The 23,580-nt window shown below is 34.7% G+C and overlaps 2 protein-coding genes across 3 annotated transcripts in view; one reads left to right on the top strand and one right to left on the bottom strand.

The window, feature by feature from the left end:
* LOC124362514 overlaps positions 1-6,906 on the top strand; it is a 146,804-nt gene extending 139,898 nt beyond the window's left edge. Inside the window, exon 3 of the mRNA XM_046817087.1 lies at positions 2,740-6,906. Coding sequence (XP_046673043.1) covers positions 2,740-4,383 — 1,644 coding nt within the window. The 3' untranslated portion in view covers positions 4,384-6,906. The remainder of the gene's footprint in view (positions 1-2,739) is intronic.
* A 7,357-nt stretch (positions 6,907-14,263) lies between these two features.
* Positions 14,264-23,580, bottom strand: part of LOC124362513 (prolyl 4-hydroxylase subunit alpha-1-like) — a 30,004-nt gene continuing 20,687 nt past the window's right edge. For both annotated transcript variants that reach the window (XM_046817085.1, XM_046817084.1), the window contains exons 9-11: positions 16,716-16,772; positions 15,822-15,987; positions 14,264-14,457 (exon numbers count right to left, since the gene is read on the bottom strand). In XM_046817085.1, the coding sequence (XP_046673041.1) occupies positions 14,387-14,457; positions 15,822-15,987; positions 16,716-16,772 (294 nt within the window). In that variant the 3' untranslated portion in view covers positions 14,264-14,386. The remainder of the gene's footprint in view (positions 14,458-15,821; positions 15,988-16,715; positions 16,773-23,580) is intronic.

Genomic DNA, 23,580 nt, shown 5'->3' with positions numbered 1-23,580 from the left:
GATCGAGAAAAAAATATATGTACATTCACAGATCTGAAAGTTCTACTTCTGTTAAAACGACAACAAAGATATAAAACTTTACAAACTTTAAATTTAAAGTAAAAGTTAAATAGCAACTTTTTCTTTTACATATAATAGTTGTTTGCTAAAAATGTACAGTTGAAAGTATGTTTTTACCAAAACTTTAAAATTCTTATCCAGATATTTTTTACTGTGCTCAACAGCGGTTGCAGAAAATTTTGCTTTCAATATAAACAATTTGAAAATAGTGGTTACATTATTTAAACACATAACTGTTTGCTGTCATAAAACGATGTTTACACAGAACAGTTGATTAATACTTCGTCACATTAGAGACCAAGATGGAATTGTTTTGTACTTTGGAGACCAGTGGGGCGTAGCCCGGAGGAAGTTTGAAATAATAATATGCCTATATTCATAGCAGAGGCCCTAAGAATATCCATGTAAAATTTCTGTACAATCGGTTGAATAGTTTATGCGTGAAAAGAAAACAAACAAACAAAGGCGCTTTCGCATTTACAATATTGTTATAATCTTGTATATCTTTTAATTTTGTTGCAATCGTGGTTATGAGTTGTAACTTTTTCTGTTTTGGAAATTAACTGTTTCATTTGTATTGTTTGAGAAATTAATTTTAAAAACACATTTGAGAAATGAATAAATTTATTCACATTTTTAAGCCTTCAGCAAAAGTTCAACACCATGTATATGATCGGGGTTTTCACCCAGTGTATGAGATATTTCCTCGGTACAGTCTATGAATTATATCAGTATTTATATAACTAATCAGTAAGAAATGGAATTGATTATCTATCAGTACCCTCGACGATTATCTTTCATAAAAATTGCAGTGTTTCGTGTATTGGAGCTCATACATGGTCAGTATATAATCAGGGTTTTCACCTAGTATACGTTAACTGTTTATCGGATTAATTTGATGTGAATAATTCATAAAACGACGGCTCTTCACGAGCTTTCGCCGACCAAAAATGTGTCATACATTTTTGTTTATTTTCCGCAATCTTAAGTAAGATATCTTAAAATATTTTGATACAAGGACCTACTCTAAATCATCAATATAAGTATTTGAAAATTACAGATAATTTTAATTTTCTTAATTTAGAAAATAAAGCATAAAGTCTTCTTTATTGCCTGTTTATTTTGGGAGAGTAAAGATAACTGTAAGAGGTGGATTGAGGTTAAAACCTCCGTCAACAACAGGTTTAGACTTACAGCAAAGGTACACAAGCCTCTCCTTACAAACAAACAAACCACCGGTGGACCGTGGCCGTAGCTTACTGACGTGAGCTCAAGTAGGTCGTACCTCCGGGTATACCACCTGACTTTAGCATGTTTAAACTTGCAATAGTTACACTGTTACTCGATAATACGAACCTCAATATTTCACTGGCCTTATTAAAACTAAAACTATCATTACATCTTAAATAGATAATTGGACATAAACTACAATTCCAACTTGTTGCTAAACATGTAACACTAAATATGTTTCTTTTGCTAACAAAACGTAACAAACTTAAGCTCTCAATTGGCAACCATTTTGCATAGGGACAAAATGCATGAATTTTTTGAACAAGTTGTAGTTTGTTTTCTATTTGTTTATTGATTTCAATTAAAAAAAGCTGCAATTTTGAACCTTTGACTTGGTTCCTACCAGTATTGATAGAACAAATACAGCCCTCTTCTATATTGGGATAAGGGCAAAACCATAAAATTCTTAATAAGCAAGTTATTATTTCGAGTACAAAATTATCTCCAGGAGGTTGATTTTTGGATTGTGAAAACGAGGTGATAAATGTGTTTAACAGGGGTTTGCACATGTGTAGTGAGCAAGGATCATCAACAACATCTCAAGTAATCCACATGCGAAGGCAGCCTAGACTTGTCCATGTTTCTGGCATACCGTATCGAGGACCAAAGTTCGACAGCGACTTTGAAAGGTCAAATAATTTCAACTTAACGTCAATATACCTCACCAAGAAAAATTATTTCAATAAACCAAATGCTGATTAAAAACATTAATCAAACAGAATGAGATAACAATTCGGATAGTAATTAATTATCGCCGAGAGAGTCGTTTTCTATACCAAATAGGGCATCAGACTAGTGCAATCCTGCCAGAGACCGGGATTGCTCCGCCGGGACTCGAACCCGGATCTCTCACTTGCCGGGTGAATGTACTACCATTACACTACAGAGCCCTTACTTTTTACGATTCAATTATTTTGTATTTGACCTTATCTGTCACATACTTGATCGGAAGGCCAAATACCTTCTATTTATTTGACAGGTATTTGGCCTTCCGATCATATGTTAGTTTGCTTACTTAAACGCATATGTGACAGATACGGCCAAATACAAAATAATTGAATCGTAAAAAGTAAGGGCTCTGTGATGTAGTGGCAGTACGCTCGCCCGGCTAGTGAGAGATTCGGGTTCGAGTCCCGTCGCAGCAAGAAAGTAATTTTTGTGAATCAACCTTTCTTGAAATCTGTCTTATGTAAAGTCTTTTGGGAATTTAGTGCAGTAAGGTTAAAAATCAGTCGACCGCTCCTAAAAAGACAAAAAGATATTAGCTAAAATGTATTTTATAATCATCTATACTTATTTGCCTCTGATACAAAAGGCTTACTTACGTCGACTTGTTACGTACAGTTTGTAAGTTAGTAACGAGAACTCATGTTCTGCCATTTGTTACAGTTGGCCGAAGATGTGGAAGTGGTGGAAGCAGTGGCGGGAGAGCAGGCGGACGCCAAGCATGCCATCAGGGACGACGCTGAGTCCTCGGACCAGATAGCATTGGAGTCGTCCAAGGACCAGGAACCTTCAGGGTCGTCGCAGAAGTTGGCATATACTTCTACATCATCCAGGCATCCGGTGAGGAACGGTGGTAACCACGGACCACCACACAACAAGCCCTTTGGCAACCATCTGGGCAAACCTCCGGTGTTCGACCACGGAGCCTATCATGGGCCGCCCCCGCCACCTCCTCCGTCCAAGCAAACCCCTCAGTCACAGTCGGAAGCAATGGATAAACTCTACGGTGGTGATCCTTGGCCATCCTCTACTCCTGACATGCCCAAGATAGTCTCTTTAGACGTCAAGTGCGAGAAGAACCTAATGAAAGTTTACATTGGGTTCGATAAACCATTCTACGGAATAGTGTTCAGCAAGGGTCATTACAGCAATGTGAACTGTGTTCATCTCCCGGCTGGTTTAGGCAGGACATCGGCCAATTTTGAGATAAGTATTCATGCCTGCGGCACAGCTGGGAATACTGAAAACGGGCTTTATGGGTACGGTGCAGACTCCGGTTCAGGAACTTACTTCGAGAATATCATCGTCATTCAATATGACCCTCAGGTACAGGAGGTGTGGGACCAGGCCAGGAAGCTGAGGTGTACGTGGCATGACCAGTACGAGAAGAGCGTCACATTCCGACCGTTCCCAGTAGACATGCTGGATGTAGTACGGGCAGATTTTGCAGGGGATAATGTTGGTTGTTGGATGCAGATTCAGGTCGGCAAAGGTCCGTGGGCTTCCGAAGTCTCGGGTCTGGTCAAGATAGGACAGACAATGACGATGGTGTTAGCCATTAAAGACGACGACTCGAAGTTCGATATGCTGGTGAGGAACTGTATGGCACACGATGGCAAGAGAGCCCCTATCCAGTTAGTCGACCAGAAGGGATGCGTTACTAGGCCGAAGCTAATGTCAAGGTTCACCAAGATTAAGAATTTCGGCGCTAGCGCCTCGGTGCTGTCTTATGCGCACTTCCAAGCATTCAAATTCCCGGACTCTATGGAAGTCCACTTCCAATGTACAATCCAGATCTGTAGGTATCAATGTCCAGATCAGTGCTCTGACCCTAACGCTATACTTCACAGTGGTTTGATAGACGTACAACACACCCCTGTTGAGACGGCGTACGGGCCTCCTCCACCACCTTCTCTCCCCTTGGAAGCCTTCCTTCAGGGAAGGCCGCGAGATGAGCGTCGTGTAAGAAGGCACAGGAGAGAAACTCCCTCGGAGGAAGTTGGCGTTAATAGAATCATCAGAGTGGTATCTACAGGAGATCTTACTTTCTCCTTAGACGAAAATACCAACAGTACCGCTCCCACCATGGTGTTTCCTGCGAGGGAAGACGCCAACAGCATGATCTGCATGACCACTCCTGGATTTGCGGCTACTCTTGTTGTTCTTCTAGGAATCCTTATTGTCTCTTGTCTCATGTCCGCATTTCTCTGCGTCCGCCTGAGACCTTTCTCCAAATCCAGTAAAAACGTGGCCTATCCTCAACCTGTCGTACCCAAGAAGTCTTCCAAAACCTGTTGTTTTTCGTAGGGAATGCGCTAATTGTAAATAAAATTGTATGTTGTCTCCCCAGTGTAAGTGTTAGATCATCAGAACATTGAGGTGGGGAGTAATTACTTAGATCAAGTGTCTTAGTCGTCTTCAAAGTCAAACTAGCTCAAAAATGTATGTGGATCGTTGAGAAATTCTAGGAAGTAAGATTTCACAGCCATCAGCCAAAGCCACAGTCTTTACGTTTTTCTGTTCTGTAGATAAGTTTAGAATTAAGATTCCCTTTAGATTGTTTTGTTCTGTAAATAAAGAGTCACATTTTAACAGTACAAATGATACGAAAATAGCTTCTTTCTTATTTTTGAGGCAATTTTTAATTGCTCAAACTGTTTTAATTTTTCTCAATTGTAAGCCAAACTCATGTTATGTAACACTGTAGTGGTATTCTAGTTTAAAATATATAATAAATATTAGCCTACTTTCTAGTTATTTCTTACATTTTTATTATTTCGCTAAAATTCAATACTATACTCAGAAGCCAAATTTATTTTAATAACACAAAATACAGCTTTCTAATTTATTGTGCAAAATTAAACATTACTATTTAAAGCTAAAAATAAATTAGACCAAATTTAAATTACTGCAGGATTTCTGCACATTGAATAAATAATGTAATCATGCCTTTTTAAAATACATGTTTTAGGCTAATACTCTCAAACTTTGGAGTCGCTTAGGGGCGGCATTGTCAACATTTACGTTCTATCCAGACGAAAATACCAAAAGTAAAGAGTTAAGAGTAATGATTTTGTATCAAAAATGCTCAATTTTCCCTTAGGTTGTTAATTATAAGTAATAGTGTATGTAAAACTGTAAATAATATATTTATTGAAATAATTTATTATTAGTGTTATCGGGTTTATTTATAATTTAGTATCGTGCTTTTTGAACCTGTGCGCGTCTCTGTGTTAGAATTATTTTCCAAGAACAGTTTGGAACTGAATTTATTGTTAAAAGTATTGAACTTATAATTATGCGTATTAAGATATTTTTATTAGATTACTCACAATGAATCATATTTATGGCACGAAACTAAAGATTATAATATTTATTAATTAATAAGTTACAGTTGGTATAATTTGAACGTAGTTATTAGGTACAATCAAATAAACACAAATAATATTAAGCACACAATAATGTATGTTATAATTAACTATTAAAATAAAATATTGTATCGTTTAATTGTTATTAAATGACAATTTAGACAGTTACAAACACTCAGTAAGATCTGGAGGCGATTCTTCTCTCTGCTCTCTGCGGCCTCTAATACTCAGCAAGCGTTATTCATGTTTGTAGTAACATTGCATACCGGGCTTGTGTAATAATATATTATGTGAAATTTACAGTTACATGCTAATGTAGAAAACGTAATATCTGAACAGTAAATAATATTTCTCTCTGCTTGCTTATCTCGCCTCTAGTTTAATGTAAACATTATCATCACACAATCTTTAGAAACTATCACTTGTGTTAAAATATCAAATCTAGAAACGATCCTTCTCTGTGTTCGCTTCTCTAGCCTTCTGATACTAAGCAAACATTATTCTTGCGTTCAGAAACATTACATACAACCCTCTATACCGAGTGACTTTTTAAAGTATGACCCCCCCCCCGCCCCATTAACTTTCTTATTAATGAAATGGATTACTTTGGGGCATGTTTATACGACCAACCGAGAACCGGTTTAGTATCCAGACGTTAGTTTTGGCAAGAAGTACACGGTAACCATCTCAAGCATCTCGTCTTATTGAAAATAAGAAGAGATTTTAAGATTTGTACCATCTAATTTCGTAAAATTTCTTTCAAAGTAATGGAATTTGTTTTTTATAAACCAAATCAAACTTTAAAATGAAATTTGTAACATAAGAGTAACATAAGAGACCTCTATTTTTGTCATTATTCCTCTTTTTATAATACATTTAAAATTTTGTGTCACTTGCCAGGGGTTCTTATTAAAACTTTATTATTATTTGTGGGGGGAGGGGTAAAAAATTCTCATACATCGAAATCTCCTCAGTTGGTCATATAAACATGCCCCAAAGTAAATCACTTCATCTCTATTCATAAGGAAGTTAAAAGAGGGGGAAGATGGGACTTTAACAACACCCGGTATAAATAGTGTTTGTGTATGTGTCTTAATTCACCCCATCTTTACAGACTACTAATTATTTAAAAAAATAATATTTAGAGGCAAACCTTCTCTTTGCTGTTTCCTTCGCCTTCTAATACTGAGCAAACATTATTCAGATATGCAACTAAACTAGCTACATACGGTACCATGCTTCTATAATAATTATATTTTTGCATTTATTTAACTGTTCCAACTTCTTTATTATATAAGTATTATTCAAAATTAGAGGACAAGCCTCCAGCTTATTTTGAAAGTTTTATAATATTTTATCAATTCAGAAATAGTATTACCAAGTCATGTAAAATGTAATCAAGTTATTAGAAATAATATTTGGCATTATGAATTCTGTATTATTTTTATTAAATATTTCCATTTATCAAGTTTTGGAAATAAATTTTATCTTTGGGTGAACATTGTAACTCAAATAACTAATTTTAAATTCATTACGAAAACGATTACACTAAAATCATGTATTATTTATCTAAAGAATAAGTTCCTTTTTAATTTGAGGAACTTATTTTGTTTTGTTTTATCGCCATATCTTACACAGTCACGCACATGGGTTAAAGACGGCCCCAGGTTACTAACTCGAGTTTGTGTGTTGTTTGTTTGTTGTTAGTCAGTGTGTTTGTTTGTGTGAGTAATTTATTTATTTATTTATGCCCTTGTGAGTGTCACATTTATTTAGCGATTATATATTATTACAATTGTTGTATTGTTTACCATCGGTAAAAAGTCTTAAATTATTTTAAATGTTATTTTTATTGACATTACCTTCTAATAACTGCTGTCTCCATTAACGTTTTGTTGAATATTATGTTTTTGTTGATCTGTTTTTGTTTGTTTTGTTCAAGTTTTGTTAGTTTTGATAGGTCACTCAGCCGTGTTGAGGTCGTTCTTGCGAACTTCTAATTCATGACGAAAGGCACCTCGCAACTGCTACAGTCATTGTTGATTCTTGTAAAGTGTTCGACAAAAGCTTTAAGTGAAATGGTCAACGTTGTTATCAATATACGTTTCAGCGTATTCCATGTATGGCGCAACGCCAAACTCTCTGTAAATACATTATTCATTTGTTATACAGATTGTAAATAGTCTTTCTTGAATAAATTATATCTTTTTAAGATTTTAGTTATTTATACCTTGAATCCAGAATGGTTATATTTAAGACAGTTTACAATTCTACCATAGCCGAATATGTCTATAACAGTTAAAATAGGATGAGTCTCAATGTGGATAATTCTGACATTTCCTCGATTCTCCACTCATTAGATGACTAACTAAGATCAGAGGGTTTTTTAATGCAGGTACATTTTCAAATAATTCTGACATTTCCTCGATTCTCCACTCATTAGATGACTAACTAAGATCAGAGGGTTTTTTAATGCAGGTACATTTTCAAATAATCTTTTATAGGTGAATTATTTAGAGTTATACAATTAAAACAAATCCTATTAACATGTGATTAGTAAACGGCACCATAATTAGTTACATTATTAAAATTTAGTTTCATTGTAAAATTCTTTTAAATGTTAAAATAATTTGATAGTATTAGAACAACGTTAAATAGAAGAATTACGTGATGTAAACATTTTATAGTGCCTTACAGTCCATAAACTGTAGCAAGAAAGGAAAGTTTGTAGTCTGAGATCCGAGATCCAAAATTTGCGTTTAATAGGGTACAATCCGGTTTTGCTTCAATTTGAAATATACAATTTTCCTAAGAAAGATGTCTATCGTATAATTTTGGTGGATATCGAAATGAGAAGGTATCGAAAGGATTTTAGACGTATAAGATAGTTAGTTGTAGCAACGTCAGACAATTAGATGCAGACACAGAGAGTCGCCAATTTCAAAATCCGTGCCTTTTAGTTGACATTTATTTACTTGTCTGGCAGTTATGTTTTGGTTATGTATCGATTTAGAAACATTATTCGAGAACAAAATTCTCAATTTTAGTTTTAGCCATTTAATACCTTCGGAATACGAGTAGGCCTATCATCTCCCATTTTGACCGTCACCAAAAGTAGTGGCTGAAAATCAATTTCATTTTAATGGTAAATATCTCTGACTTCAAGAAAACACGGATTGTGTGCTGGTACTCCTACAAATTGGCTCTTGGAGTTTTAAGGCCACGTTGTTCTATTCTGGACTTACCTATATTACCAGTATAAGGAAGTATTTGCACTTCACTAAGATCTTATCTTGACACTTGTGAACCTGAGATTGGTATTTGCAAGGATGCAACCAGATAAGTTCACGAAACAAGATTAAGTATTTCTGAGTCAAAATTATAGTTCACAATCTTAATATGTAGGCTGGGCTCTCTATTTTATTTTCAGTATGACCCAGGAAAAGAACGTGTTCAATCACATTTTACAACGTTTACAGGAGAGCAATTATAAAGTTTAACAACTTTTGTAGTATTTTTGCTTGGTCAAATTACTGATCTAGTATAGATCATATATATATATATATATATATATATATATATATATATATATATATATATATACTATTTGTCAACAAAATGGCGTCATACAATTGTGAAAATGCAAAACTGCTATATTTTATGATTTATTAGAAAATAATGTGTTTGGGCTTAACATGTTTTTCCCCTGTAAATTGGAAAGAAACGTAAGTTAACACTAAGAAATGATAGTTTTATTTATGGTTTTACAAATTAAAAATAGACAGTGGATGGTCACATAATATAAAATTGTATTTCTTTATGTTGCTGATTCTTCCTCCATACTCATCTTGGATTAGCTCCTCATAGTACTTCATTGCACGTGGATTAGTAAAGAAAAGTGTTTCAGGCACTGTAGGCCCTTACATCGTGCTTTACAAAAAGGAACAGGATTTACAAACTAAACAGTGTAATCTTACATTGATTTCAACCTTTTTATCTACAAGTAACTTAAAATACAAGTGTTTAAACTTAAAAAGATGGTTGCCAGCACTTTGCCCAGGGGACACCTACATGTATATTTTTTTTAAAAATATAGAGAGCTTTCGCTTGTAATAAACATCATTTGTAGTGATGTTACGTATATGGTAGTTATAGACTAGTCGAAATCTATTTCCTCCTTAGATCTGTCTGTTCTAGCATTAGTTTTTGCCTTATGTTTCAACTTATATCACTTGTTGGATCGCATCATTTTGTATTTGTTTGTCTGATAAAATATACTTTATATCATTCTGCAATTTTTGGTTTGCTTTATTGTCCGTGGCAGCCAATAATGTAACCTCTAAACAACTAGATTTTATAGAATACAAATCACATTTTAAACAAGTGTCCTTACCAAAGGCTAAAAATCGTTACAAAAAGTAGTTCGATAAGTTTCATATGATACGCTACATTCAGAATGCAGTTCCTTAAACATTTGAAGTAGTTTATTTGTGTACAGGTGTTCTGTTAAGTATTTTGTATATGCACCCTTAAGGCAATAGTGAACATCTCTGATCTTAAGGCTTTTAATGTGCTACATATTTCGTTTTTAGGTTCTAAGGTGAGGACATGAGCGTTGTTCTTATGCTTATCTTCTTTATCCTTTTGGAGCAACGGCCGTATTTTTTTAAGGATTCCAAACATACAATACTTTTCCCCTGCTAATGCCATCAACGGAACGACGGAAACCCATCAGGGCCCTCTTCTTTTACAAATCTTATATTGTAGCTAAAATTAGCATCTCTAAATTTAGCATCATTGTCATCATTGCATGGTCGACGTCTGCAAACCGGCTACACAGTTATAAGCCCAGCAATGTGTGCGTTACCTGCATAATTTGATCCTAATGGATTCATGGTTTTAATGCTGTCCAGTGTCCTTTTGTACTCGCCAACCATATCCAAACACTCTTTCAACACAGAGAGTTATTTCCAGTTTCAAAAGACTGACGTTTTAAATCATATTACATTTTTGAGCCACTGTCCTGGATTGGACAAAGTTTCTTCATTTTCGGATGAATCCATCATCATTAAAGTAGGCGTACTAAATACCCAACACCACTACCAAATTAATCGTTCAACAAACTGACCAGAAATAACCAAAAACCAGTTCACTCCTCGTAATTTTTTTATTTTAATCTCATTCAAGCCTCAGTATCAGCTATGCTGGCTTCGAAATGCACTGGTTTTTATTATGATGATATGATTGGACCTCCCCGGGATTTTGAACCCTCGGTTAGAGAGCCGAGACTATTAACCATTAGTCTACAGAGGAGAACCTCCATGTTGATGTTTCACTAGGACTGAGCAAGTTGTTTCCCTGTATATAGTTTCTTTGTCCCTTATATTTTTGAACGGAACTCCATTTTCCCCCGTATGATAAAACTATAATAAAATAAAGATTCTTCTACAACAAATGGCGTTAAAATCAGAACATCTAAAATTATAAACTGAACATGTTCTTTCCCTGGATCCTTTGTTTATGATGTTGCAAACAAACTCACATTCTGTTATCAATGAGACCAAGAAACTCTAACGACCTCGTACGCCCATTCTCCTGTTTAAAATTCTAATGTTCAGCTGACTAAACACGTTACGGTTAAGAATCTGCGTCTTCGTGATTTAGTAAGACAGTTTGTCTATATAAAGGAACAAAGCAGTAGCAACATTTCAGCAGTAAACCTGAAAGGAGTTCACCTCGTCTGATTTGTACCTTTCAGTTTAACCTACACTGGGTACAGCAAAAACCGGTGTATCATTTACATCAGGGCAATGCAATGGATGTCCAGGAATGGTACATTACTGTTCGCAAATGTTGAGATATTAGGGTACAAGGGTCGATCAATAAGTCTAGCTTATTGTGGAGGATGGCTTTGACGTGAGTGGAGCTCCCTAAGTGTTACAGGGGGTTACTAGCCTTAATAAGAGCGAGCATTGTCTTCCCTGTCCACAGTTACCGGAGGAGGCTGGAACAGAGGCTGGAAAAACTAGCCTCCTTCCAAGATAAGCTATAAAGTCGCTATCCCTCCTGATTAGGGATCTTAACAGGAGGCGGTCCCTACCACCAATCTTACCCATCCACGAAATAATGTAACTCCGGAAACAAACGCAAAAATACTAGTAGTTTTAGAACTAAGCACAATGTTTTCAGTATCAGGCTCTTTGCCTCATAGCCTCAGCTCTTTGGCCTAAGTGAACAAAAACATATCAGACAAAAATGAGATGACAGTTAGGAAATCATTCAGTGAAGACGTGTCTTGTAATTTATTTTTCATATTTGTAGGCTAAAATGTATTGTCAAACAATTTGTAATGTATTAGGGAAATGTTTTGGCCCATTTGTTTTCTTGGTATATTCTGAATGACTTGAGGCGACGGTGAACTATGACGTGTCTGTCTGTCGGCAGACTCCAAAGCAATCAGCTGACAGACGACATGGCACCGTTATGGCGATGGCGTGACCTCGGCCTCCTTACACGGTTGTCGACGTATGAATGAATGAACCCTGCACCGCCACGCCGCTGTACCAAGTAGCCGACATCGAGTCACACCTCTTGCATGTCAACCTGTGCCTTATCTTACCACTTGCCTCGTATAATTGTGATCGGATGTCAAAACAAAACAAAGACACTAATCAGACTATAATTGCGAGGTTAAGGAGCTAGGTGTAATGTCGGCTGTCTTGATGAAGGAAAATGTTAACCTCAAAATCCTTTAATGTCCTTATATTTAGTTGCAAAAATTATAGATGTTTCTATTCAAAGATATAATTACAGGTCGTTTTCAGTATGATACTGCCACCCCTCCTCGCGGGTTAGCAATATTGTCGGCCTCGCTCAGTGGAGAAGGGCGGTGAGTATTGGTAGAGCGCCAAGACAACCAAGTTCTTGCGCAGTGACAGAGGACTACTAAGATTGACGGATACCCAGATGGTTACGGTTTGCTCGGTAATAAGGGCGCCACCTTGTTGATGGGGTGTGATAGTCGCAGGTCTCCAACAAGGAACAGTTTCCTGCCCACTCAGGTATGCTCAATCGAGAACCACTACCATGCACGCAAGAACTATTAGGTTTTACGACACTAAGCCTTAGGTACTTAAATTAGCCACAGATTTCGGTTGATATTTTTCTAATAGTAAGTTGCAAGGTCTCTAATTAAATATCAGGCAATTAGAAATTAAAACCAATATTTCACATATTTCATTCTGTATTGCCTATTTCTCTCACAGTGCTAAGGTCTTAAACTAAATAAACAAATATTATATTTAACTTAACTTAAACTTAACTCGTTGGCCAATTGAAATAAAAATACGAAAAATTATTACGGTAGGAGCGCTCCGATTACTAATACAAAATTACAGTGGCCAAAATCATGATGACCATATTCCTGAACTACAAAATTACAACACAATAATTTTTACATGAATACATAATGGCTAGACATTAAATTAAAGTTGAGTCCCATTTGTCAAAGTTCGGAACTGGATCCACCCTGATGCAGTTATTCAGTCAGGCCTAGTCCGATAGGTAGAGGCTCCACAATGACATTGACGGAGTTAAGTCCGACCTCCCAGGGGAGCACGATGGAATAAGTAGTGTAAAGTCTACTCACCAACTGGGCGGACCCAAAACACACACACAAGCCGTCGATTGTATCGTCCGTGCAATCCAATATTGAAACTTTAATTTCATAAAGTCAGTTTTTATTCATTTTCTGCGGCTCATTGAAATCAGTAAACACTACTTATAATCAATCATGGAAACAATGTCAAACTTAACTTAAAAGAAAAAAACCAGCTGACTAAAACAGCAACATCTGTCACTATTGTTGGTGTGTCTAACATACTCGTATTTAGCTTACAGCGGCCAGTAAAATGTAAAGAAACGTTTAATGTATAAACATAAGTACATTAAAAAAAAAGCGCAGAATCTGCCAATTACAATGATATACAATATTGGTCTTAAACACAAAGCATAATTATTCTGACACGGAAAAAATTAATTACGTTTGTTCTTACTTAAACTAATTAATTACAATAATTATAGTAAAGTGTATTGAAGTATTAACATAATGCATTAATGTATGCACTTTCACGGCAATGGTAGGTATAAATTTCATGACAACTGCCTTTACATTATTCTGAGTAAAACTAAATAATATACAAACATTAGGACATAAAAGTTACCGATTCAATTATTTATAGAACAGTTAACAAGTTTAGTAAGGAAATTTATGAGAGACGATGCAATTGTTACGAGATAATATCTCGGCCTAATTATGTACAATTTACAGAAACAATTTGTGGTTACAGTATTTGACACTATGAACACTTATTTACAACTATTTATCTCCGTGAACTATTAAAAGACTAGATTAGTATTAATTTATTACAGCTAACGTATTAATTTCCTACGTTTATCGACAGGACTTGACAATCTTACTCTACGAGGCCCAAGGCTTAGTTTTACCGTAGATATTTAATTCTGTAAAGACAAAATTATTATACTGAAATTTTACTAACTGACATACGCAAGCGACAAAATACCAATGGCATGGTAATGGCTCACCTTAGCCTAACTCCTTTATTTGAACAGCTGATTGGCGTCTAATCAGTGACCGTTCTGTTATTGCAGCAACAATGAATGCGCGCTTCTTCATTTGGATGTAAAATTTCGTTATGTAGAGTGATCAGTTCTACATAACAATTGCTCAGGTAAAACAGAAAAGTACACGTCACAATACAATAAATTGAACCACGATGAAAAAGATTTTAACACTGTAATAATTATGCAAAGTGTTTATTAAAAACTGTAAACAATAGTTTAAAAATTAAATAACGTTCTAAGCAATAAATGTTGACTAGAATGTACATAAAGTCAGAGGTAGTATCTTTCCCTGGTGTCGTTCAAGTGACAAAGACAGGGTGTGGGCGATAACGTAGTTCCTGGCCAGCTTCGTGCAGCCACTTGTTGAGTACTGCAACAGCATTACATTTAACACAAGTTACAGTAAATACGTGAGTTAAATTGACAATTTGTTTAATGCTTTCTTGCTTGTTCTGATGGGACACCAATAATGTGCCCGAGGCTAGTTATTAAAATAATAATTGCTTGTCTTGTTTCAATATGTTTAAAAGTTTGATTTGAGAAAACTAGGATTCATAATATCTTTTGAACCATTATTATAATACATCATAACCTTTTTGACTATCATTTTGGTCTCTATAAAAAATATTCTGAGTATAATCATGTATTGAAACACTTCCCCACGCACTGACCTGATTTAACATTAATTAATAATCAGTAATATGAGTAATATACATGTCCAAAGTGAACACAATTCATCATTGAAGTGAGAATTTTGTAGATCCCGTACAATATTGGTGGATAGGTGTTTTAAAATAAGGAATTTAAAATCTAAGAAATGCCAAAATGTCTATATTGGAACAACTTCTCTTGATTTTATACATGGATGATATGTTCAAAAGGAAGATCTCCACGTTTTAATGTTTTCAGTAATAAAAATCTCTGTACAGCGTTTAGTAGACAGATTTGCAGTTGCAGTAATGGAAGTTGCCTGCTATAAAATTTATCAAATTTTGGTGTTATAAAATTTGGAGGAATCATAGTTTTGATCTGAACTATTGCTTGATTCTGAGTGTTTGTGTGTAATATGAATAAATTATTAAGGCACCAGCTTTTCCCTTTGACATACTCTTTTATATATAATCTATATTGTTTATATAGATAATAATTATAGCATATATAATATATAGATTATAGCGGTTAGCCACTATCAGCTGCAGTAATGTTATCTAAGAGTAAGTGTTTCTACACTATCCGAAATCCTGGAGACCTTTGTGATATTTTAAGTTTTTGGGAATCTAATTATCAATAGATTATCATTTTCCATTACAAATTTTGTTATTGATTAACGGAAAAAAACACATAAAAATATACTCTATTTTAATCAAGAATCTCTGTGTACTATTATAATTTTATGTTATATAATCCAGTTGTTGACATATAAAAATGTTATATATTATAATTATAATGGTATAAAACCCAAACCACTTATTGTGGTTCATTATTGTGTCACCATTGACATATTATGTATAAGATATTGAGCATAATTATAAATAAAATTTAAACAAGCACTGTTGTAGCAAACTGTTCATGAGGAAATAACTTCTTAGCGAGAGAGCATACTAAGCTGTGACAATCCACAATAATGATCAAAATTGTGTTTCATGTTAAAAATACTTCCTATTTTTTATATATCTTAAAAGCTTAAATGTTATAAACTTTTAAGGTATTGTATTATAACGACTGAAGACTAACCCCACTTTGTGCCCACTATGACTGGGCAAGCGGCGTGTCTCATGCGGTAGTCTATAGTGCCGTCGTGGTGCAGGTTATACCAGAACAATGCTGCACCCTTTTTAGGTCTCACAGAGATCTGGAGGTCAGGGAATACTGTATGTCCTCCCCACCCAACATCACTCATCTACAACAACATCCAATATCAAATATATATTAGCAGTACAAGAGTTATAATTTCAATGAGACTTGAAACAACACAAAGCCTTATTGATTTTAAGGTCTAAAAGTATGTTCAAAAGTATGGTTAAAGCATTTGTCTGTCTGTCTGTTGCTAGATAAAGAGGTTCTAGAGTTTTGAAACTTGGTATATAGGTTCCTCTTAGTCCAAACAAAACCGCTATTGATTTTGTAATCAAAACGTCAAAGGGCAATATATCTGTCTATCTGTTTGTCTTTTGGTCATCAATGCGATAAGTCTCGAGACATAAGTTCCTATTGGTCATACATTGGTCCAAGAAAACCTCTATTGATTCTATCCGTCCGTCCTTTCTATCAAATATAGAGTACATACGCTTTTGAAATATATGAGAAAAGTTTATACTACGCCAATTGGAGTTGAAAATATTTTGTTGCTTTTCTTATTTATGAAAAATACTTTGAAATACTTAATACATTTGCAAGTTTTTTTAATATTAGCGAATAATAATTTGCTATCCAAGTGGGTCAATAATGTAATATATTGTGTAAAAAATTTTACTTCAAAAATAGATATTAATTTAATATACTTCCAACATTACACCCCTCATATTAGTCCACTTTATTTAGCCCATCACTTGTACATCAACTACGAATCCACTATTTAAAATAACTTTCCCTTTAAGAAATTAAAGAGTCCAGTGTAGTTTTACATACATAAATCATAAACGTAGCCAGCCTGTTACCATCTAGGTCGCCATGAGTCAAATTGATCTGAAATCAATAAAACATTACAGGTGATAATATATCTTGGAAATGTGTACATAGGGCTCATTTAATAACAATCACACAGTTAAATGTCGAAATAGTTTTGAAGAATGAAAATACCAGTTATAAAATCACAGTGTATAATTACCTATGTTTTTATTATACTTGTTGGCACTGTCTAGTAATATTGTCATATTGTTATTTGTACAATAATATCTCAAAACTTTCTAATAACATTCTAAAACGTGTTGAACCAATGTGTTTTAGAACTGTTCTTTATTACATTACTAGCAGTTACCCGCGGGTTCACAAACTATTTCTTAGGTCTGTATGAGCACTTGAGGTTCGAGTAAATTATATTTTCAACACTAATGTTGAGTTTGCCTTCTTCCCACAATCAAGAAAATATGTTAAAAAGTGTATATTATTTATGGTCATTGTATTTTACTTCAATCTTAGTATTGTTTGTTCCATAGCTGATTTTGCCTTTTTCCTGGTCAAGAAAACATATATCACAGATCTGAGAAGCCTACTTCTGTCAGAAGTTAACTAAGATGGGTTTTATATCAGTCTTTAAATTTATACTAAAAGTTAGAGAGTAACTGTAGTTGTCCTTTAGATATAATAAATATTTTTATAAAATGTACAGATAAAAGCACATTACAATGACACTACATGTTTATTTCTTTATAAACTGAAAAATATTGTAAATTCTTTAGTGTATTTAGAGCTGGAATTAGTACATTAGTTCAAAAGCACAGTCCGGACAGTGAATTTCCATCTGCTCATGCCAAATGCTTCAAAAGGAGTCCTCGAAGTCAAATTCTGACCATCTGTTTTAGGACATTTTTAAGGTATATAAGTACTTACCTAAAAGCTGAAATCTGAAATGGTGTGAAAAATAATGGTTATTCATTAGAAAATGTACTCACTATAAATGTAAAAAAAATTTTAATTAATAAACTATGTTTAGGCAGAACAGTTAATTACATTATACATGCTCTTTTAAATAATATTTAACAACTTTAAGGACCAAGATGGGATTTTTCGCTAATTTAAAGACCAGTGTGGTGTAGCCTAAAGGGATTTTCAAAATAAGAATAGCTATATATTCATCCCAGGAACCGTAAGAATGTCCATGTAAAATTTCAGTACAATCGGTTGAATAGTTTACACGTGAAAGCAAAACGAACAATCAGAGGCACATTCCCATTTATAATATTGTTAGAATAGTGTGACAACACAATAATATGTTTAATTTATTTAAGTGCCATTTAAAATTTCCTTACATTTATAGCTTCAAAGCATAGAGTAAACTTAAAAATAACAACACTTCTTATTTCAACCTTTTCTGAAATCACTGTTGAGCACAGAGACGATCGAGTCGATTTTTAGTAAAACTGGAAGTTTTACTAAAAATATACTTTTATACTGGAAATTTTAGCATGCATTATGTATGCAGTGCTTGATCAATAGTGACATCCAGATATGAAAGACAAAATACTATCTTAATTTTGCTACAGATTTAAAGATTAGTTTTTTTTACAGAAGAAAGGTAACTGCATGTGTATATTTATTGATCTAGAGCAATGTGAATTAAACTATGGTTCCAGAAATGTCTTAGACTGGTAGTACGAGCATATTCATATCGCAGAAATATAAATGCTTTATGAGCAAAGTGGGCTTCTCATACTTACGTATGTATATAATAATAATATTTACCTAAAGTATGCATACTTCCTTTTCAAAATTACATAGAACCTAACCATTTATTATATCATAAATGCATTAACTCAAAAGCTAAAGACTTCCACTTTAGGAGTCCTACACACTGTGCAAAAATAGTTTAATTATTTCTGAAACTGTTAGAGTTACTCAATAAAAGGTCATAAAATATTGAAGACAAATTCGAGTTATGTTACAGGTACTAAAAGAACTGTTTTATTCTCTGACTTCAGAGTCTAAAAAAATTGCTCTCTAAATTTAAATCTTAAATGTATCAAGAATATATTGTATGTTTTGAGGTTAGAATATTTGCCAGTGACTATCACTTACCTCACCATAGTTAAGAATTTAATTGATCACAAATTCTTTATTAATAATCTTTCAGATTACAAGTAGCATCAAAAGAAAAATGTCTATGGTGTACGTGTTTGTCTATTGGAAATTGTGTGCAAAGCCACGGGTAACTGCTAGTTAACATTAAATTCTTCCAGAAACTTTTGATGTTAACTATGACACCAGTAGCATAAGCCTAAGAATCAAGACACAGCAGTTTGTCATCCCTTTTCTGAAAATCCGAGGAATTTGGTGTTTTGTAAGCATAACTTAAACCCTAATAAATATAAATCATAGACAATAATGCTTTCTTAAAAATATCATCAAGACATTTTTCAGAGTCAAACAGTTTTTACAAGTTAATTCTATTATTAAATGAGAGGCTTAAGATCATTTGATGAGAACTCATTGAGTGTGTAGTATGTGTGATCTTGCAGCCAACACGGTAGGATTCTCTTTATAGATCCTGGGTTGTCTTGCAGATGGTCTGGTAACTTGTTAAACAGTTTCATTCCAGCATATGATGGTTTTTTTATCTCAAACAATGCTGTGCATGGATTTGTAGAGTGTAATCCCTTGCTTGTCTAGTGGAATGGCGGTGTAGGTCTCTTTGTTTTGGAGGATCCTTATTTAAGCAGAAAAGTATGGTTCCTAGGATGTAAATGGATGTTATTGTCAATATTTTACAGTTTTCAAAATGTTTCTGCAGCTCTCTCTAGGTCTTACTCCAGACATTAAACTTATTGCTTTTCTATACATCACAAGAACTCAGGAGATTGCCACCTGAACAAGCACCCAAGACTGCTATTCCATAACGGAAGTGGCTTTTGAATAACGCGTGATATGCTATTCCTGTGGCTTCATGAGCACTAGTTTTCTTGGTTCTCTTTAATGCAAACCATACTGAGTTAAGAGTCAGGCAGAGGCTATCTATATGGTTTTATCATCATGGTTCTTGTTAAGTATTATGCCAAGATGTTTAACTTCATCAGCTGCTTGGATATTGGGCAGTTCAGTTAAAAGCGCCTTCTTACTGCCTAGAGACATTTGTTTTGTTTTTTCTCGTTGAGAACGAAGTTGTTTTTCGTTGTTTTTCATTGTATATTCTTAAGCCATGTTGAAAGCTATGTATGTGTTAATTTGGAGTTGTTTAGTATACTCGTATCTATTTGCTACAAGTAGACCTGTGTCTTCTGCATACATGATCATTTGATAATATTCTCTCTAGTGTTTTGGAAAGTTATTATAAATAAAATAAACAAAACTGGTCCAAGGACCGAGCCCTGTGGAACTCCTCTTCTTGCTGGTAGGGGTGATATTTTACTGATTGTGTGAGTCCCTTGGTTGTTTCCTTTAGTTCCACTATTTGCTTTCGTCCTTTAAGATAGCTTTCAAACCAACTGAGTGCTGCTTGTTGGATACCAATGTTTTGAAGTTTGTTCAATATGAGTTCATGTCCAAGGCAATCAAATTTTTTACTGAGATCAAGATATAAGCTGGTGATGGTGTTGCTGATCTTCATATTGTCAAATATGTATTCAGCTAGGTCGATAATTGATGTTGTGGTAGATTTTTCAGAGATGAATCTATGCTGCTTCTCAGTTAGTATTTGGTTTTCTCTTAGATACTTTAAAGGTCTAATAAGAGTTACTTTTTCAACAAGTTTTGAGACTGGTGGGAGAGAGAGATTGGTCTGTAATTGGCAATGTTTTGAGGGAGATCCCTTTCTAAATGGACAAATTTGTGATTTTTACAAGGGGTGTTATAAGTTCATAAGCACAACATTAGGAATATTTGTTGATATTTCATCTACTCCAGAAGAAGATGAGCCTATTAGAGACCTTACAATTTTGTACATTTCATCAACTACAGTCGGGGCCACCAAATTAGGCGGGTGGGTGGAATTGCGCCGTTGCCAGATTGTGCAAACATCGTGAAATAGAATAATCCTTGAATTGTATCCATTTTAGAGCATGATGTTGTTTGCTTTCCTCCTGAGATTCTGATGACATCTTACAAGTTACAAAGATGAAAATCGCATTATTGGCTTCAGGAGAGACCGCTGATGATAACAGTAATATAATTTTAGAATGTAAATACAAAAAATGTAATTTTGAAATACTAAATACCTACAAACCAATTTTAATTCATTAACATGGTGTATTAAACATTTCAGTAAGCGAGGAAGTTTTTATTTTTTTAGTTAGGAACATTTTTCTTGTGGGAAAGTTTTAGACAAAGGTATAAACTTTATTTTTTGTTCCAAACAAATTTTTCTCAGTTTACTAACTTCGCTGGGAAATGCGTGCAAACCTAAATTATTAAAATCAAACACGCAGAGCGATGCGTGCGCCGTGTGTATACACACAATTTCTACTCAACTTTTTTTAATAGCAATACTATACTTTCTATTATTTTTATCATTACTCAACTATAGTACTATGTATTGTAACCATAGCGAAAATTAAATAAATATTTTAAGTTTAGTAAAAGTAACCATGCTTAAAACAATGTTTTTGCCTTCCTTAGCAAAATTATTTTTAAATATAAACATTTTAAACATGTATAATAATAGAAATAATAAAGAAACATTTTTAAGTAATTATTATTAAAACAAGTGACATTGTTAGTACTTACGGTTAAATAATCACAGTGAAATTATATGTCAGTCCGTGGTTGATTTGATCACTTGGTGGTTCCGAGTTACTTGCTCTTAATCTTTGTCAATGTCACAGTCACTGTCGCTGTTTTCACTGTCTGATGAGTCGTCTCTAAGGTTTATAATAAATGGTTCCATTATGTCATCTCTAACAATTTCTTTAGCCCAATCGTCAGACTGCAAATTCTCACTGTGTCTCACACAATTTTTCCCAATCGACAGCGGTAACGTTATCTATAGCTTCTGAAGTCAGTTTTTCAACATCTGCTAATTTGAAAGTACTATTTCTTGTAGCAACTTCTCGCTTGACTTGTGCCCAGATAAGTTCAATGGGGTTGTACTGGCAGTGGTAAGGAGGCAACCTCACCACTTCATGGCCCCATGACAACGCTAGTTCGTCAAGCTCGTATTTTTTGTGTTGTTTAAAAGGTATAACTTTTACAAGTAATTCCGCTTTAGTTTCCTTGTCAAGAAAATCAATATTTTTTCTATTTAACCAGTCTTGTATATCTTTTTTCTTCCAATTAGATGAGGAACTTTGTCAATTTGTGCGGAGTGGTAGGGTGCATTGTCCATAACGATGACTGTAGGTTCTTCCAAACTTGGTAGAAGATCTTCACAAAAACCACCTCTTAAATGATATATGATTCATTTCAGCATGATAGTCTGTACCGGTTGTTTTAGATCTAAAAAAACCCATTTGCACTGTGGAATAAATCCTTTTGAATTTCCTGCATGACACACTATTAATCTACCACCTTTCCCTGTTGGCACTTTCAAACCACACCACTTTTATCAGAATGCTGCCAAAATAAAATGTTTTGTGTGACTTTGTTTACCCATGTTTCGTCTAGATACACGCGATCAAACGTTTTCATCCCGTACAGATTTCATTTTCCTTAAAAATTGTGCACGTGCAACCACAATGTCCTGTCTTTCCATCAAAAATTTACGACCATCGTTTGCCTTCTTAAACTTAAACCCAACAGTGTGCAAATAGCCTCCTAGTTGATCGTACACTTCCCTTGTATTCAATTTTTTCCTGAAGTTTTTATTCTCACTTTTTCAGCTGTTGGAAACTCACCATGGTCATAAAACTCCAAAATTGTTCTTCGAACCAGATCACAATCAAAGTCACTCAAAACAGTCAGTTTTGTTTCTCTCGTGAATATCGTTTTCTTGGGGACGAGAAATCAACATGTTGGTGACAATTTTTGTTCCTGGACACATCGTTGAACAGAACGGAGACTTAATCCACACACTTTTGATGTAAGTTCTTGACTTTTTTTCTTGAAGTTAATTGTTCCAAGAACACCAGGATCAGCTAAACCTTTCAGAAAATTCAGAACGTTAACTACAACACATTTAGTTTGACTATTTAAATCACTTTTTTTAATACCCTCTAATCGTCTCCTTTTCACAGGTGTTTTTTTCATTTTCTCGTGAACTACCAGCTTTCTCCATTTTCAGTATGTAACTACACTCACTAACTAGTCAGACAGTATAATACGACTGGCACTGGCACTGTCAGGGTGGCGAGTGAAAGTGAAAGCTGCAGCGTCGGCGCGCCCCGACGCTTGGACTAGGCAACACTGTGCACACAGCGTTGCCAATTTGTGCCTGAGAGCGACCGATTCTCAACCTTCCTCCGCTTCACACCGGTCCCATACGTGGCAGCAGCGCAAATCCACCCACCTTGCCGTATTTGGTGGCCGTTGACTGTAGTTGGTTCCAAAGTTGTTAGAGTTTCTCTTAGAACTGCTTGGACATGTTGAGTAGCTGGGGAGAGCTTGAATCATTGTTTATGTTATTTTTGTAAGTGTTTCTTCAGCTATGTTTGCAAAATACTCGTTAAAACAATTAGCTATTATTCCATTATCTGTCAACAGTTCTCCGTCATGATGTATTTCTATTTTAGTAGTTGCAGGGCCTATCTTCTTTTACCTCTTGTTGTTTATGGTTTTCCAGATAGCTCTGGATTCGTTTTCTGATTGGTGTATATATGTAGTGTTGGCCTCCTGTCTTGACTGTTTAAACTTTTGGTCATATGTTTTCTTAAGTTTGGTGGCAGCTCGTTTGTCATCTGCATTTTCAGTT

Source organism: Homalodisca vitripennis, chromosome 5, assembly GCF_021130785.1.
Source record: "Homalodisca vitripennis isolate AUS2020 chromosome 5, UT_GWSS_2.1, whole genome shotgun sequence".
Taxonomy (NCBI): domain Eukaryota; kingdom Metazoa; phylum Arthropoda; class Insecta; order Hemiptera; family Cicadellidae; genus Homalodisca; species Homalodisca vitripennis.
The sequence above is the reverse complement of the archived record's forward strand: the minus strand, read 5'-3'. Positions and strand labels throughout refer to the sequence as shown.